This window comes from Notolepis coatsorum (genome assembly GCF_963971535.1).
Source record: "Notolepis coatsorum genome assembly, chromosome: 13".
NCBI lineage: Eukaryota > Metazoa > Chordata > Actinopteri > Aulopiformes > Paralepididae > Notolepis > Notolepis coatsorum.
The window spans coordinates 24,827,507-24,847,431 of NC_140177.1; the positions used below are offsets into that span (position 1 = coordinate 24,827,507).

At 40.7% G+C, this 19,925-nt stretch overlaps 1 protein-coding gene across 1 annotated transcript; it reads right to left on the bottom strand.

Moving 5' to 3' along the window:
* Nucleotides 1-15,599: 15,599 nt before the first annotated feature.
* Nucleotides 15,600-19,276, bottom strand: ccl25a (chemokine (C-C motif) ligand 25a). The gene is made up of 5 exons (XM_084327361.1): nucleotides 19,200-19,276; nucleotides 18,510-18,580; nucleotides 17,041-17,158; nucleotides 16,063-16,159; nucleotides 15,600-15,965 (listed from the first exon to the last, which is right to left on the bottom strand). The coding sequence occupies exons 2-5, from the start codon at nucleotides 18,571-18,573 to the stop codon at nucleotides 15,930-15,932; spliced, it is 315 nt and encodes a 104-aa protein (XP_084183487.1). The 5' UTR covers nucleotides 18,574-18,580; nucleotides 19,200-19,276; the 3' UTR covers nucleotides 15,600-15,929.
* Nucleotides 19,277-19,925: the final 649 nt, after the last annotated feature.

Sequence of the window (19,925 nt, forward strand, 5' to 3'; positions counted from 1 at the left end):
GGACCCTGATGGAAACAAGACAAACGTCTTTCTCAGGTCTGCATCCCCTTAACAATTGTATGTATTGAGCCGTACTGTATTGTACCCATTCTGCAATCTGTTAAATAAAGTTTTCATTCATTCATTCATTGGGAATTCAAATAATAATAATAATAATAATAATAATAATAATAATAATAATAATAATAATAATAATAATAATAATAATAATAATAATAATAATAATACAAAAATACAAAAGAAACCAAGTAAATGTGGGCCCACGTTACCAAATAAAACCTACTAAAGCCGGCTTATATTGTTTGGGGTACCCCTTAGACACTGGTCGTTAGCGTTCGCTTGAATGGACATTGCTGTGGGCACACGAGGTACCGTTCGTACTTAGCCAAGATGGCGGACCCACTCCTATCACCTCTCGTCCAGGTGACAAGATGGCGTCGGGCGATCCCGCAAGCGCAGCCAGCGGGCTGGGGTGAACAGCATGGGCAGTTTAAGTTTAAGTTTATTTGGATCCCCATTAGCCACAGCAGTGCTGGGGCTATTCTTCCTGGGGTCCATAACACATAAAATACAGTTACAGACTTATACACTCACAACATTTACATGTCAAGATGTCATACAGACAATTAAAACAACAATAAAAACCCTTATACACTCATAACATTTACATGTCATACAGACAATTAAAACAACAATAAAAACCCTAATCAAATTCATAATACAATATACAAATTTATACTCCTTATGAATGAATTCATAATACAATACAATAATACCTACTCATAATTAATTCATAATACAATACAGCATAATATACTATTTAGCTTTTACATACATTATCTATGTTCATATCAGCCAATTATACAATATTTTAATAATATATCCCTATCAGACACATGCCTTTTCATCCATATATACATATCTCTTTATCAGACACATACATTTTCATTTACGTTCACACTATCTATTAGGGAATGTCAATTTCTTTGGTTGAAAATGTTGTTTTACCACGATTTTGAAACGACATTTACTATTCTCCTGCTTAACATGTCTGGGAAGAGAGTTCCATTCCTGCATACCACGGAACATGACAGTTCGCTTCATTGCATTCGACCTCACTTTTGGAAGTGTAAAACCTTGTGCAGAAGCATGTCTGGTGGAATGGTTGTGTCTGTCGAGACTTATTGATAAATTGTTATATAAAATTGAGGGGATCTTTGTAACAAGAATATTCCTAGTGAATACAAGGAGTGAGCAGAGTAATTTATGTTTGACAAGTAACCAAGTTAAACAACTGTGCATCGCTGCAACATTAGTTCTGTACTCACAGCGAAGCGCTATACGTGCTGCTTTGTTTTGTACCATTTGTAATTTTTTCAGTTTATTCGTCGTTACATTCGACCATACTGCAGGACAATAGTCAAGATTTGACAAAACCAGAGCTTGAATTACCTGTTTGATAGAATTTAGTGGTAACAAATGAGCACATCTTTTAACAACAGAAATCCCTCTTCCCATTTTCACTACTATATTGTTTATATGGTGTGACCATGAAAATTTACTGTCTAATGTTACCCCTAGGAGTTTAGTCTCCTGGACTTGATTAATTACCACATCACTTATCAAAAGTTTCAAGACTGGGTTCGTTCTTAGAGTATGGTTTGAACCGAAAATGATGCTACTTGTCTCTGATATGTTTAGAACTAGTTTGTTATTCTTTATCCATTCCATCACTGATTGCAACTCTGCCTTTAGGACCGTATTTAATTCATTGGCTGTTGAGGCTGATGTGTAAATCGTTGAATCATCCGCATACATAGAAATATAGGACTTATTTAGGACAAGAGGCATGTCATTTGTAAATATGGTGTAGAGAAAAGGCCCAAGGCAACTTCCTTGGGGTACTCCACACCTTACTGTTTTAACTTCTGAGTAACTCCCATTAAAAAAAACTATTTGTTTCCGGTTTGCTAAATAAGTTTGCATCCAAGATAGTGCAGATCAGTGCATGTGAGCGGATCGGAGCGTGAGCGGCGCGGGGCGCGGAGCGGCCGGTTTTGACGTGAGCGAGGAGTGGGTTTTAAAATGAGTCGGCGCGACGTCCGGAGCGAGAGTTCTCCTCCGCTCCAATCCACTCCAGGCCGCTCACAGTGGTTTAACACTGTTGATGTAATATATACATGCAGTACAATGTCAAAGCAACAGATGGCGATGTACAAACATGAAGGCCATTTTCAACCAATGAGAAGGGTTCAGGCTTCGTCACTGTAGAGACGCCCACCATAGATATCTATGACGCCCACACTCACTCTCCTGTTAGAAAAGGTATCGACGCCATTGTTGTTGACGTTAGCTTACATGCTAACGTTAATGGCAGCGACCATAGCATTGTGGCTCGGCTAGCCTATCATCGCTTAATAGAACTAGTGAATGGATAAACAACGTTATTTAACATTGCAGAATGGCTACAATTACAATGCGGCTCAATACAAACAATTGTTAAGGGGCCCAGGGGGTGTAGACTGTTGTAGTTTGAGCTCATTTACACCATGCTCCAAAAAAGAAAAAGAAAAACTGCCGAGCGATCTGGCGCGGGGAGCGGGGAGCGCTCGATTCAAGGTGAGTGGGGAGCGAGCGGAGAGCGACTTGGGGGCGGGGTCAACATGAGCGATTAGCGGAGCGGACCAAGCTTTAAAGAGCGAAGAGCGGATTTCTCGGCCGCGCCGATCCGCTCACGTGGTCTGGTGCAGATGAGGAGAAACCGTAACATTCAAGTTTTTTAAGTAAGAATTTGTGATCTATGATGTCGAATGCTGCAGTAAAATCAAGCAAGACAGCTCCAACCATTTTCTTTTTATCTCTCTTTCAGCCAATCATCCGTCATTTGGGTTAATGCAGTCGCTGTTGAATGTCCTTCACGATATGCATGTTGAAAATCAGTGGTCAATGTGTTCAAAGAAAAGTAGCTTTTAATCTGTTCACTTACTATTCTTTCCATCAGTTTACTTAAAACTGGCAGTAAACTTATGGGACGACTATTAGATCCTGAGAATGGCAATTTCAAATTTTTTGGCAGTGGTATTACTTTGGCAGTTTTCTACTGTTGCGGATACAAACATTCACTAAAGGATTGATTTATAATATGACAGATAGCAGGGGCAATTAAATCAGGGACCAATTTCAGAAGTTTCAGAAGTGGTGAACTGGAGGAGCGTGTTGTGGTGGCGACCTCTGCTGGTGGGAAGAGGCGTCCTCTGCGGCGTCGGGGAGACGTCCACTGCGGCTGTTGTTTGATGCTGGCGCGCGAGCTAATACTGTTTGGCTACCCTAAACACAGCTAAACTGCGGGTCTGAGTGCACCCTCCTGCTATCGGTTGTACTACTAACGCAACGTGGCTGACTGTACCACCGGTCTTCAGCGTCGCGCGCCCGGTAGTCTACTGGAGTCAGATGGAGCCGTTAGCAGCATGCTAATACACCGCACACTTACTACTATAACCCGTTAACTATGGACGTTAGTCCTTCGTTCTGTATCGCTTACTCACACACTATCGCTGGTACTTCTAGGATAACATGTCAACTAGCAAGTACTTCTTATCACCCGTCGCTTTCCAACGGGGCTCTTCAACATCACTCCTTCAACGGGGCTCTTCCGGAGCACACGCCCGTTGCGACTGTTCATGGTCGAGTTCACTGCCGAAGAGAGCTTCCTGGTGCTCTGGCTCCCAGGTAATCCTCTCTTCCTCGTTGCTTCCATCTCTCCTCCGCTCCACCTGCCACCACTGCCACCACTGCCCCCTGCTGGCAACTGCAACTGATCCCACTATAGGACCACTTCAGCACGGGAGAAAGATGCTTCAATGTTATGTTAGTGATCCATAATGAAGCCGGAGAAGAGTAGCACCTCACCTCGTTATTAGACCGGGCGAGATATCAAAAGGAACACTGTTTATCACACTTTATACACACACAGGGAAAGTAACAGTTAGTCAGCACTTCTGAATACTTAGCAGAATATTCAGAATGCTACATTAGTGAGATTTTAATTTATGGAATGTGTTTATAATTTAGCGAATATCCGCCATTTTGAATTCGCTAAACATCACAGATTAAGAAGAGGGCATCCAGAGCTCTCAATGAGCATTGAAATTTCGAAAAACTATACCTTTCCCAGCCGATTCCAGCTTCCTGCAAGCAAATTACTTCTGTATGACTTTTTTAAATGTACCGTATCTTATTTCTCTGGATTCTCTATCACAAAACTGAACGTTATTGGCATAGATTGTAGCACAGTTAGTGTGTCTACTTTCTGTGAACATTTAGCAACAATCCCGTTGCAATCCGATCCAAAATGGCAGAGCCATATCCATTATAAGAATGGAACTGTACAGTAGATTTCATTCACGGTTCTTCCTGCACGCCTTGTCCAAATTGAACTCTGCCATTTGAAAGAGGAGATTTGGCCCAATCCATAGATGTGCGAGTTGGCTATAATAAGGAGTTCTCGAAAACTTCTCAATTGCAAGTATTTTAAAAAGTGCTTCCTTGGGATGCTGTATTTTATTGATAGTTCCTCAAAAGACATCAAGACCCCCTCTTTGTAAAGGTCAGATATTTTACTTATTCCTTCTTTTGTCCATAGTTTGAATCCAGCATCCAGTTTGCCTGGTTTAAATGACACGTTTCCCCAAATTGGGCTGAATTGCGACATGTCTTTACCTCGTACCATACATTGATCATGTTAAGCACTATGGGGTGTGTAGTATATGTTTCCTTAAGTATTTTGGCTCAGCTGAATACATGTATAAATGTAGTGGTAGTTGCACTGAGCATGCTTCCACTTCCATCCATGATGAAGGGTCTCCCTTAGAAAAATAAAACATTACAGTTCTCAATTATGCAGCCAGATAATACCAATGAAGGTTAGGGACACACTTCCCCCTGCATCAAATGGAAGGTACAACAGAGACAGGCGGACACTAGGACAGTTCTTACGCCATATACATTTTGAAATGAGAGACGAAATCGTGCCGAACATTCCTACGGGTGGTGCCAAAGGGATGTTTTGAAATAGGTATAAGAACTTTGGTAATATGGACATCTTTAATATGTTTATCCTCCCTATTACAGAGATGGGCAAGCACATCCACCTCTCTATAGATTTGAATGCTGAGTCTATCATAGGTTCATAATTTATTGATGCTATATTTTCTATTTGTGGTATTATTTTGATGCCCAGATATGTGAAACTGTTCGAGAGCTTGAAAGGAAATGTTTGTTGGTCAGCGGATTGTCTCTCGTTATCATTAAGCAGCATAAGTGATGATTTTGAGGCATTCAGTTTATATCCGGAGATACTACCGAACTGACCAATCATATCAAGCAGTGCAGGTATAGACGTGTCTAGGTTTTTTAGGAACAAAATGACGTCGTCCGCAAAGAGGGCTATTGTGTGATAATTGTTACCAGGGTTCAAGGGTTAGTTCAATTAAAAGAGGAAACAATATTAAAACAGTAATGATTAACAGTTAGTTAATTAGTGCTTATTTTTTTTTGTTTTAAATTATAATAGCCTCATGAGCCAGATGATCTGTTAATCTGTTAATAAAGTTTTCAATCAATCAATCAATGGATCTAAATTTATGTTGATCATCCAGGATTCATCTAGCTACGGGTCTCCTGTATATATACACCACTGTCATGGTAACAGTTCTAGGACTCAGGTCATGCCACGTCTGACCTCTGACCTCAGTTGATTTATTGAAGCAGTTGCTTCCTAGATGCCTGTGTGACCTCGTATTCTCTGCTTCCCCATCTCCTGAAGGTCATGTAAATGGTGCATTTATATAAATGGTAAATGGTGCATTTATATAGCGCTTTTATCCAAAGCGCTTTACAATTTGTTCCTCACATTTTTACCCATTCACTCCCACATTCACACACCGACGGGAGAGGCAACCATGCAAGGTGCCGACCTGCTCATCGAGAGCAGTCAGGGATATACATTCTGAGATATGTATATATACATTGTAAAATATACAGGCAAAAATATACAGTAAAATGTACAGTAATAAGTGTAAAATTGTAAAATGTCGATTTAAAAGTAAAAGTCCAGGAAGATTTCAAAGAGTTGTACTGTCACTCTGTGCTCAGTGATGCAGTGAGGCACAGTGATGCGTTATAAAGTCTGATGGCTGTCGGAATGAAGGACTTCCTGTGCCGTTCTGTGTTGTATCTTGGGGACTTAGTCTAACACTGAACTTTCATTCACAGATATCTTTTTTTTTCAGACATAATTTAATATAATTTTTTTTACTTTATTTTCATGGCTTCCTGCAAGCGTAGAATAGAGTTACTCTCCTGTAAGGGAGCCAGCTGTTCTCTCTGTTCCCGTGCATGCTGGAGCATTAGGTAAAGCATTCGTCAGCCAGACGAATCTGTTCAACCCAGATTGGGCTCAAACAAGGGACGAAACATGTTTCGCAATTATGCAACAATAATGTGGAACGCCCTACCAAAAACCGTGAAGGAATGTTAATCCCTACCCTCGTTTAAAACCGCTCTCAAAGAGCACCTACGGGTGGCTGCAATTAGAAACTGGCCCCTGTAAATGTCCAAATCCCCCCCCCCCCCCCCCACCAATGGACAGTTTCTTCCCCTTCGGATGTTGTATATATTTTTTATGATCTCTTTTTACTACACAGTCCTGTATATCTGTTTGTCGTGTATGTCATAAATGTCATGATGAATTGAAAATGGGGGACCCCGATATAAACAAGACAAAAGTATTTTTCTGGTCTGCATCCTCTTAGCAGTTTGTTTTGTATTGAGCCGTACTGTATGCCTATTGCTTAATAACAGCGGAGCAGTGCTGCCGTTGCTTCCGCGTTTTCCCTGATTGGCTGCGACACGCCCCGCGGCAGGCGCGGCAACCGCAGAGCTTGCGGCATTATGTAACCGCCCTAATCCGCCATGATTTTCATTCGAAGCTCAGCTCACCTGGCAGCGCAGCGGTCCTGCGGTCCTGCGGTCCGTTGTTGACAAGTTCGAATCCCATAAAAAAAATTTTTAACGTGTATTCTTTCGCCGGTTAAGGTTAGGCATGGTTAAGGTTAAGGTTAAGGTTAGGCATTGTTTCGGAGTTGGTTAAGGTTAGAACGGTTAAGTTTAGGCGCTGTTAAGGAGCTGGTTAAGGTTAGAGTTTGTCTTAGAGAATGGCAATATTCTTTCTATGGTTAAGGTTAAGGTTAGGCATGGTTAAGGTTAAGGTTAAGGTTAGGCATTGTTTCGGAGTTGGTTAAGGTTAGAACGGTTAAGTTTAGGCGCTGTTAAGGAGCTGGTTAAGGTTAGCGTTTGTCTTAGAGAATGGCAATAGACAGCCTATTTCCGCACTGCCGCTCTCCCGCGTTGCCGCGGTCACATGGTCAAATTGTCACATTCTTGCACTCCTCCGCTGTTAATTAGTAGTACTGAGTAATACTGCTAATCGGATGTATGTACCGAGTTGTAGTATTAATATGTACAGTGATATAGGTATAAAGACACTATGGTAGTAAGTCATACTGGCCAGTGGTATAGAGTAGGTAAGGCCCGGGATATGTACAGATATAGATAATCTATCTATAATCTATAATATAGTATAGTATGTAAAAAGAATTGCATGCAGATATATACAGACAGATGTGGATAAATATATATACTGTCTTCTATATATATGTATACGGTATATACAGCATTATTATACATGCTATGCTAATCCACCCCACCCCCTAGCCCCAGAGGTCCACAATGGAAATAAGCCTTTTGGTTTTATTGTGTTTACCACTTGCCCCGGGCCCTCTAGAGGACGATTTGCCCACCGGCGCGACGCGCCACTTTGCCGACCTCTAGCGGCTCGGGTCTGCATTTTATTTAAGAGAATATATATAGAATTAAAGCACTATTTGTTGCCTGTCGTTTGCCCTTTCAGGTGACAAAATTCGTTCAACGGTTCTCGAGTTACATGCCGATATGTGAGGCATGCGCTAAAGTACACGGCAGAGATTTTTTTCCTTCGATTACCACCCACGACTCCCGGGGCTCTAGCTCCGTCAATCATTTGACGATCTCGAAAATTATTGGACAGGTTTGTAGCCAATGAGTGTGGCTTTCCAATGCAAATCAGGGATCTAGGTGAAAAGTCACAAGCGAAAACAGAAGAAAAAAAAAATACGCAGAATGCATTGAAGTCAATGAGGAAATGGTTTACTGGAAAGCTTTTTTTCTTTTTCACAGTTTATCAAAATCGCTCCTAATCACTCATTTCTGAATGGATTTTTATGAAATTTGGACATGTACTACATAAGCTCATAACTCAAGTTCAGACGACCTATGTTACTCTATTTCATTAGCACTAAAAGTGATCTTTCTTTATTGTATCAGAAACTTCAGAATGTTATCTTTCAAACGAGACCAGGCTTATGCATGTATAAAGTATAAAGATACGCTTTTCAAAAAAAGGATGCAGTCCTAATGTTCAAGTTTAAAAATGGCCACTTTTCTGGGCGCCAGTTAACACTTTCTGCACCAAACACGTAATATTAGTTACGTGTTTGTTTGCCAGCGGTTGAGCGCCAAACACGTAATATTACGTTTTCAGATCTTTTGATCTTTTTCCCCTGATCCCTGTTCTAAATCATCATCCGGGTCATTCTAGCCGTCCCTGGGTCGTTTGTATAAGTTGGAATTGCAATGCCGATCGAATATCACCAGGTGGCAGTATCATCTGTGTCTGAACTGGAATTGCATTGGCGTGGATACACATCTTCCTTTTTTCTTTTTTTTTGTTAGGGGCTCCTCCTCCTGCTTGAACAGAGATTCACATTGATCGCCTCAAAATTCCGTTGCCTAAGCGTATTTTACCATCAAAACGTTTATAGACATATATACTGGTAATCGCAATGGCGATGCGATCACTTGGAATAATAATTTTTGGAATACCTTCTGGCTAAGGTAAGGTATATTCTATGTCTATTTTACCGAACCTGAAATGTGTTCTAATGATCACAGTTCTGTGTTTCACCGGACGTAAAACATGCTTGGCAAACACGATCACAGTACTGAGTTAAAATGACCCCCCCCCCCCCCCCCTTGATGATGAAGATACATATGTACATGTTATATACCTTTGATTTGGGAGTATTTGGAGGTTCAGGGAATCAACCAGAACGAGTCGGGCTTATGGCACATAACACGTTTTATCTCGCGATCTATGAAAAAAGACTGGATTATCATGGAAATGCGCGATGTTTAGTGTGTAATAATAAACTACAAACTACAGTGTGTAGAAACAAAAAAAATCCATGTTGCACTACAAGTAGTGTCTGTCAAATGAGCCACATCATTGTCTCCACACAGGGTGTCGTTTTGGTATGGCACGCGCCATACCGTGGCAAATTAATATTTATAAATCTTTTTTTTATTTAAATCTTTTTTTTATAAAAAATCCGAATGTTGATTTAGAATGTCAACATTATGAACAAGGTTCGAACTATTCGGTACAGCCCTATCATGTTTTGATATAGTCAATTATCTCACTTTTACTATCTAGGTGACTTGCACTATACAGTAGGTGACTAACTCAAATATGCCGCAAAAAAATAAGGGGGGAAATGGACATACGGACGTTTTTTAGTCAAAGGGCAGCAGAGACAAGTGATACAGGGTAAGGTCTTACAATGGCTTAGTGATTGTAACAGTGCAGTTCAGCATTCAGTAACCCATTAGTTATGATATTACATTCTGCTCAGCATAATTTGTATGCAAAATATTGTGGTTCCCTGCTTTAGTCTGTTGACACATTTATATACTAAATGCTTTGTAGTCCTGTGTCATACCTAAATGTCATATAAGCAGGCACGTGCACACATAGAGGCTAAGGGGTGCCTGAGCACCTGCCTTTTTGAGCCTCATCAAAAAAGTGCCCTTTTTTCTTTTTTTTTTTTTTTTTTTTTTTTTTTTATCGTTAAGCTATAGACTGCCCTTCCAACTGAAAAATGTCAGGATAGAATCAAAATATTAGGTAAAGAGAGAGAGATGCCCCATATTCCATTGCAGTTTGCACGGCCTCCTCAGCGTGCCTCTCTGCGGACCTATATATTTTATGCATAGCGTGGGTGGTGATGATGATGATGATAGAAACCGCTGTTGAATGCTGGTATTTCACTCATTGAGGGACACGAAGAAGTCAAGTCCGATGGGATTTGGGAATCTCAAATACAAATCGGGATTGGAATAAAAAATGCATTTATATTAAACAATACAGAATATACAGCACTTCTTGGGGTCTGTAGGGTAAGCACTTATTCCCTCCCCCCTGAACATTTATGGAGATGTATGAGCCTTTTAAGTCAGTGATAAAAGTGTCTTTCAAGGATAAGTGAGCTCCTGCACTGATTATTATAGTTCAATATTCAATATTTTATCACCATAACCCCCCAAAAAGCATAAAAAGGGGGCCCCCGCTCGAAAAGGGCCCTTAAAAATCGCGCTTGCGCGCGCTCGGTTAATATATACACACAACTGTGGTGCCCTTTTCAGCCTTTGAGCACCTGCCCCTCTAAAGTCCTGTGCACATCCCTGCATATAAGTGAATTGTATAGAAACAACTCACCAAAAGTTACTATTGCACAACTGATTTGACAAAAAAATCCACCAAGGGGGGAAACCCTCCCTCCTTGCCATACCTTGGCTTTTACTGAAATTACGCCACTGTCTCCACAGCTATAATACAGAACACAGCCCTGCAAACATAGTGAAACACCGCGGAAACAACTATTTTAAGCTGGCCATCTAGCGGTAGAGATGGGGACTAAGCGTGGCGCTGAAAGTGTTAAGAGGGTACCTCAATGATTTTTTAAATGTATTCCTGCTGGGCAGTTTTATATGTATCTTTTATGAATTATTAAATAAATTCAATTAAATTCAATCATACAGAGTTATATGGGTTATTATAATGCAGGTGTATAAATAGGTATATAGAAAGGATTATATGCAGGTATATTCAGACAGATATGGAAATATATATGTGATAAATACAAGTATACTGTGTATATATACAGTGTATACAGCATATTGTGTTATATGGGTAGACAATAGTTTGTGGTAGGTAGTTATGTGTAAGGCAGTTCAAAGTTCGTACAGCATGGGTAACAGAACCTTGAGTGTAGGCAATGAGAGCATAGGCGCCCACAAAGATGGAAAAGGCAGTCATTTATACACGACGTTGCACCCTGTGAAGGAACCTGTGCGACTGTGAGAAAATTCTGTGATCAGATACTGCTGAAGTGCAGGTTGTAAATCAGCAGCCTATATTGCCTTACATTCTTACAGACACAGATAGCCTATAGTTCTGGACCCTGAGGCACTTCCCTTCGTCAGACATATTGATGTGGGATATGCCAGTGGTCGAAAGTAACTAAGTAGTTTTACTCAAGTACTGTACTTAAGTTAATTTCCGAGCAGCTTGTTGTAATTTTCATTTTAGGGAAATTACTATTAGTGTCTATAGGCCAAGGCACCAATATGTGGAAGTTATCAATCTCTGTAGACGGCTAGGTCAGACACAGTCAGATCTTATCGCCCCCTGCCTTACACATAACTACCTACCACAAACTATTGTCTACCCATATAACACAATATGCTGTATACACTGTATATATACACAGTATACTTGTATTTATCACATATATATTTCCATATCTGTCTGAATATACCTGCATATAATCCTTTCTATATACCTATTTATACACCTGCATTATAATAACCCATATAACTCTGTATGATTGAATTTAATTGAATTTATTTAATAATTCATAAAAGATACATATAAAACTGCCCAGCAGGAATACATTTAAAAAATCATTGAGGTACCCTCTTAACACTTTCAGCGCCACGCTTAGTCCCCATCTCTACCGCTAGATGGCCAGCTTAAAATAGTTGTTTCCGCGGTGTTTCACTATGTTTGCAGGGCTGTGTTCTGTATTATAGCTGTGGAGACAGTGGCGTAATTTCAGTAAAAGCCAAGGTATGGCAAGGAGGGAGGGTTTCCCCCCTTGGTGGATTTTTTAAATTGTATTTGAAATCTTTATTTTGAACATGTAAATAAATACAAACAATATCAAATCAAAACAAATCATTGATCTCAAGAAATTAAATGAAAAGATAAATAAATAAATAAATAAACAAAAGTAAAACATAACTCAATTTACATGTTCGAAAAGGAGTTATTTGCAATCTTACGACCACTGAGATCGTGCGATCACATTCAGGAGTTAAACGGCGAGTGAACACAGTGATAACTCTTTGAGCAATTTGTTCTTCAAATTAAATCTGTCTCGAAAAGAAACAGAAACCCATAATTAGACGAATGCTGTCGAATGCCAGCAAATGCAAATTGGTTTATACGATGCGACCCTGAGGTACTCCCCTTCATCAGAGATGTGTCTCGTCTAGTTTGATGGTTAAAATTCATAACATTGTATGGTATAGTGTGCGTAAAGCAAAATGGTGGAAGCTGTCCAAATACAGTACAGCACCTCGACGGCCACAGTTTTGTCTTTTAATAAAATGGCTTGTATTTGCAATCTTACGATGCGAGAATTTCCACATTATATACACTCACTTCACGCTGGATATCAGGTCAGATCTGATCACCACGTCTTTTTGTTTCACAGATCCCTTTAAAAATGGGCGCTGTGAATGCACTTCAAACGTGACGTATATTTGTTGTCCAGTAAAACACGATGTTGTCCTCCTGAACTCTTAAAATGAGGACAAAATGGTCCCTGAATAAGGGACCGTTGTTTGGTAAAAAGTATAAAACCATTGTGGTAATTCAGATTCAGATTCAGAGTGAGAAAACAAAGATATGGACAATAAACAAGATATGAGAACGTTAACACAAAGGGAAAGGTTATAGGTTTATCATAATTTATCAGTGGAAAAACACATTTGAAATGAGTCGACAACCTATACACAAGCTAAATAACAACATCTTCAATATACAAACTAAATGGAATTTGAAGTCAAGGGTCTGAATGTTATTTCTCCGGGTATCTCTTGAGAAAATAATTCACATTTGAAAATGTGTGCCTATGAAAGTGTTTTTCTTTGTATTAATCCGGTATATTATCTTGGCGCCTTGTGAAATAAATTAGAGTGACACAGTCCAATGACTCAGTTACCGGGCAGCCCGGTAGACAGAGAGAGAGGAAGAATGGGGAAGACATTCGGCAAAGGTCGCCGGGTCCGGGAGTCGAACCCGGGACGGCCGTGTTGCGACGCAGCACAGTATGTGGTGCCCCACTCGGGTGCCCCAATGTACGTTACGTTACGTTATGTTATATATACATACATACATACATACATACATACATACATACATACATACATACATACATACATACATACATACATACATACATACATACATACATACATACATACATACATACATACATACATACATACATACATACATACATACATACATACATACATACATACATACATACATACATACATACATACTGTACATACATACATACATACATACATGCATACATACATACATACATACATACATACATACATACATACATACATACATACATACATACATACATACATACATACATACATACATACATACATACATACATACATACATACATACATACATACATACATACATACATACATACATACATACATACATAAGTAACCATCATCATACTATTTCCGTGTTTCAATCAGGATGGGTGGCTTGGCCTAGTGGAAAGGACACTCACCCCCTACCTAAGTACTGTTAGTTTGACTCCTGATTGTGTGTTTTCTTTTTGGACTTTCACCGATACGAAACGTAAATATATTACGTATACAATATGTAATTATATGACTTATCAAATCAAAAATCAAATCAAATCAGATTTATTTATAAGGCCCGACAACACACGTTAATGTCCCCATGGGCCGTACAGGTCTTCTTTAAACAAGTCAAGAAGAAAACATAACAATAAGTCAACAACAGAACAAGAGCACCATAAGGTCCAAAGAATTTAAGATAAATGCAAATAAATGAAAGAATGCAAGCACTCCCAGACATACCCCACGCGAAGGTAAGGAAAAACTCACTAAAACCTAACAATAGGGGAAAATTCTCCACAGGTAGTGTGGAGGAGAGAAACCTTAGAAGGGCCATTCAAGGGGGGCATCTCCCTTCTTAGATGTCTGTGATAGTAGTGTTGCAGACTAACAGTTGGTAAGCATGGCTATAACATAACGTAACATACTGTACATTATGTACCCTTTTCCTGTGGTTGATACATACTTTATTTATATTATTTGAAGCAAGATGGGGCTGCTGAAGCAGGCTTGAAGCACCTACACATTTGGTGAGAGCATCTTCAGGTTATCTCAGTTGTTGTAGCCTAGGCTGCACCAGACAGTATGCATCACACCAGACAGTATGTATCACACCAGCTAGTATGCATCACACCAGACAGTATGCATCACACCAGACAGTATGCATCACACCAGACAGTATGTATCACACCAGCTAGTATGCATCACACCAGACAGTATGTATCACACCAGACAGTATGTATCACACCAGACAGTATGTATCACACCAGACAGTATGTATCACACCAGACAGTATGTATCACACCAGACAGTATGCATCACACCAGACAGTATGCATCACACCAGACAGTATGCATCACACCAGACAGTATGCATCACACCAGACAGTATGCATCACACCAGACAGTATGTATCACACCAGACAGTATCACACCAGACAGTATGCATCACACCAGACAGTATGCATCACACCAGACAGTATGTATCACACCAGACAGTATGCATCACACCAGACAGTATGCATCACACCAGACAGTATGCATCACACCACACCAGACAGTATGTATCACACCAGACAGTATGCACCACACCAGACAGTATGTATCACACCAGACAGTATGTATCACACCAGACAGTATGCATCACACCAGACAGTATGCATCACACCAGACAGTATGCATCACACCAGACAGTATGCATCACACCAGACAGTATGCATCACACCAGACAGTATGCATCACACCAGACAGTATGTATCACACCAGACAGTATGCATCACACCAGACCGTATGCATCACACCAGACAGTATGCATCACACCAGACCGTATGCATCACACCAGACAGTATGTATCATACCAGACAGTATGTATCACACCAGACAGTATGCATCACACCAGTACCAGACAGTATGTATCACACCAGACAGTATGTATCACACCAGACAGTATGCATCACCACCAGTACCAGACAGTATGTATCACACCAGACAGTATGCATCACACCAGACCGTATGCATCACACCAGACAGTATGCATCACACCAGACAGTATGCATCACACCAGACAGTATGTATCACACCAGACAGTATGCATCACACCAGACAGTATGCATCACACCAGACAGTATGCATCACACCAGACAGTATGCATCACACCAGACAGTATGTATCACACCAGACAGTATGCATCACACCAGACAGTATGTATCACACCAGACAGTATGCATCACACCAGACAGTATGCATCACACCAGACAGTATGTATCACACCAGACAGTATGCATCACACCAGACAGTATGCATCACACCAGACAGTATGCATCACACCAGACAGTATGCATCACACCGGCACTGGTGCCCCAGAGAAAATAGCTTTGTCCAAGTGAAAGCAAAAGCAATGCTGGGAGAAGTGGATCAAACTTCTCAAGTGCCAACTAGCAAGGCACCATAAAACCCTCTTGTTGATTTACAGTGAGACTTGGCAGTGGGTGGAGGAGTAAATGGATCCCTCAGGGCGGACAGCTTCCCTCAGCCTCTCCTTGGCCCTTTGTGACTACGCCGGGGCTGTGGAACAGACACATGTGTTCATCAAACCTCACAATTCACCCCTCGATTGCAGGAAAGTATTCAGGGTAGAAATGATATTTTCCGTAAGAATCACCTTTCTGGATTTCTTCCTGTCGATCTTCTGCATCAAGTCTTTGACCCACTTCTCTCGGGGGTCAGCACAGAACAGGCGCCCCTTCTTCAATGTGAACCTGAAGGGGACAAACAAACAAAAAATGTGGTTTTATGGTTTTATATAGTACCTACTTATACACCTGCATATAACCCATATAACGCTGTATGATAGCATGTACAATAATGCTGTATATACCACATATATATTTATTCTTACTGTGTATATATATATATATATATATATATATCCACATCTGTCTGTACATTACTTACGCCTGCTACCCCTTCTGGGGCATAGGCCATCAACAAGTGATCTCCAGGCATCTCTGTCTGTACATACCTGCATATAATCTTTTTTACACATCTGTACTATATCTATATCTGTACATACCCCTTACCTACTCTTACTAGTTACACAGCTGGCCAGTATGATTTACTACCATAGTGTCTTTATACAGTGATGTCTGTATCACTGTACATATTAATTCAACAACTCTGTACATACATTTGATTAGCACTATTACTCAGTAGTACTCTTTTATATATTTTATAACCAGTTTAATCACCTGTACATTGTATATTACTATTGCACTTTACTGTTACATTTGCACTCTGGTTGGATGCTTTCTTTTCATTTGTACTGTACTGTGCAAAATGAAGTGGATCTAATGTAATTTAATGTAATGTAATCTAGTCTAGTCTAGTCTAGTCTAGTCTAGTCTAGTCTAATCTAATCTAATCTAATCTAATCTAATCTAATCTAATCTAATCTAATCTAATCTAATCTAATCTAATCTAATCTAATCTAATCTAATCTAGTCTAGTCTAGTCTAATCTAATTGAATCTAGTCTAGTCTAGGTTGGATGCCAAACTTCTTTTCATTGTACGGTACTTGTGCTGTATAATGACAATAGATCTAATCTAATGGAGTTTCCAATAGCACCTGTATACACTCACACAACAGCGGGGATGTTGCAGGCTCCGTCCGTCTCTTGCCGCCTGTAATTCACCACCATCTTCCTCGCCCCTCTCCCCACTCCTGCAACGTACTTCAGACAGCAGTCCTCATAGGAACCTGCAGGAGCAGAGATCACGCAGAGTTGCAGCGGTGGTGTCCACGACCAGGGGCGTAGCTGGGGGGGGGGGGGTAGTTTAGGATGATTCCAAGGGCCCAGCACTGGGGGGGGCCCCCAAATTTTTTTTTTTTTTTTTACTAGACATCACTCAGGTGTATTATTGATGCTCTCATTGATACTATGTTTGTTTCTGAAGTGTGTGTGTGTGTGTGTGTGTGTGTGTGTGTGTGTGTGTGTGTGTGTGTGTGTGTGTGTGTGTGTGTGTGTGTGTGTGTGTGTGTGTGTGTGTGTGTGTGAGATATATAGAGAGAGAGGGGGGGCTTTGGTAGACTATTGCATTGGTCCATTCATTGAAGATGAACGCAATGCGACATCCTTTACTAGGCTCACCCACCAACAGTGCAGGTGCTGAACTGCTGATCCGAATGTATAGGTGAAAACCATATTATGCGTTTTCATCAATAAAAAATGGCCCAAAAAAAATCCGCTCGCGCGCTTACGCGCGCTCTCATTCACTGGGGGCCTACAAATACATTCTTTCATGGGGCCCAGAATCTGGAGCTACACCCCTGTCCACGACCATAGACCAATAGAAATGATCACGGTGGTGTCCACGACCATAGACCAATAGAAATGATCACGGTGGTGTCCACGACCACGACCAATAGAAATGATCACGGTGGTGTCCACGACCACGACCAATAGAAATGATCACGGTGGTGTCCACGACCACGACCAATAGAAATGATCACGGTGGTGTCCACGACAACGACCAATAGAAATGATCACGGTGGTGTCCACGACCACGACCAATAGAAATGATCACGGTGGTGTCCACGACAACGACCAATAGAAATGATCAGATAAGATAAGATGTTCCTTTATTGATCCCCTTGGGGAAATTCAGGCATCATAGCAGCATGTGGAGGGGGGGGGGGGGGGGGGGGTACAGGTATAGTAAAAACAACACAAGCAGTGTAAACAAATAGGTCAATATAATTTACTATCTAACTAACTGAAATATATATTCACAGTATTCACAGTGTCACGACCACGACGACCAATAGAAATGATCACGTTCGGGAGTTAAACGGCGGGTGAACACAATGAAAAGTCTTTGAGCAATTTGTTCTTCAAATCAAATCTGTGTCTCGAAAAGAAACAGAAACCCATAATCAGAAGAATGCTGTCGAATGCCAGCAAATGCTAATTTGTTTTACAGGGTGTGGCGATATGTTCCTTGGCATTGACCTGGACCTCATTGAACGTTTTTTTTTACCTGCAGTTCTTCCCCGCTTGTTGCCTAGGTCAGGAGATAGTCAACCTGTGGTTGATTTTACAGCCCCTTACCTTGTGCCACCGTGAGACAGAGACACGTCAGGATGAGCGAGAAGAACAGCACACCGAACCGCATGGTAGCTCTGCAAAAGAGTGCAAACGGAGAGCATGGAGATGTTTGCACCGGCCCATAAACCTTATCAACGGAAGCTTATAGCTTATCTTCCCACACACACTCCCACACTATCCCCCGTCAACTTTCGAACTTTGAACATTTGGGACGAATGTCTTGCAAATAGTCTCGTAAGGGAGGTTTGCTTTGTGCACCTGAAGACACATCCTTTGTTTGTGTTTTAGAGCTCTCTTTTTCAGATTCAGATTATTTTTGTAGCTTGGTAAAAGGTAATCCTCCTTCTTTGGACAGTTGGTCACTTTCTCCCCTTTTTGTGATTCTCAATGTTCTTTGACAAAAGAGTCAACTCAATTACATTCTATTCCCTCATGTTATTTTATAGCTTTTCCTGAAGTCACCGAGGACCACAGTGGTCATTCACTTGACAGCTAATGAGGATCCTAATAAAACAAAACAAGGAAACTCCATTTCAAAATCTTACAGAGAAAAAAAACACATACAGACAAAATGCTGTAAAAAAAAAAAAAAAACATTTGACATGGCTGTAACATTACTATACGACAATGTCATGTATTTATTATCGCCTGCAAAAATAGAACATTCTAATAATGTATTTTATTTGTACTCACCTCTGATTCTCCAGGATAGTACAACGTCTCTGCAGGTCTTTCCTTGTGTGTGACGTGTGTGTGCAGGTGAGACCGTGTGTGTGCAGGTGAGGCACTGTGTGCAGGTGAGGCTTATAAAGGCAGCATGGGGGAGGTTCATATTTCTACCCACCTTTGCACCGGTGTTTTCTGTTTTTTTTACTTCATGACGTAGATCCAACTTTGATGGGGTTTGGTTTTTCAGGTCCTTGATTGTCATATGGAGCCATTTGTTTAAAGCACACCATAAAACAGGCCATAATTGCACAATGTGGGGGCGTCATATCCTATCCGGTTTACGGCTTTAGCCCCGTAGACTTCTGCCGGTCCCCTCACAATATACATTGAGTTCAGCAACTTTTCTCCCGTCAAATAAACAACTTTATTGTCACTTTTTTCTTTCCAGAATATCAAACGTGGGTCTAACAGATGCCACGTTGATACTAATGGAGTTATATGTCTCATTTCATGCCCCATATCTAACAGATTAATGTATTGGATTTAGGCGGAGCTAAATGCTAATCTGGCTAACGCTAACCGTAAACCTTTACATGAAATACAGCCCAAAAACCTTAGAAAAAAAGTGACGATAAAGTTGTTTAATTGAGGGGGAAAAGTTTCTAAACTCAATGTATTGTGATGGGACCGGAAGAAGTCTACGGGGCTAAAGCCGTAACCGGATATGACGCCCCCACATTGTGCAAGTGG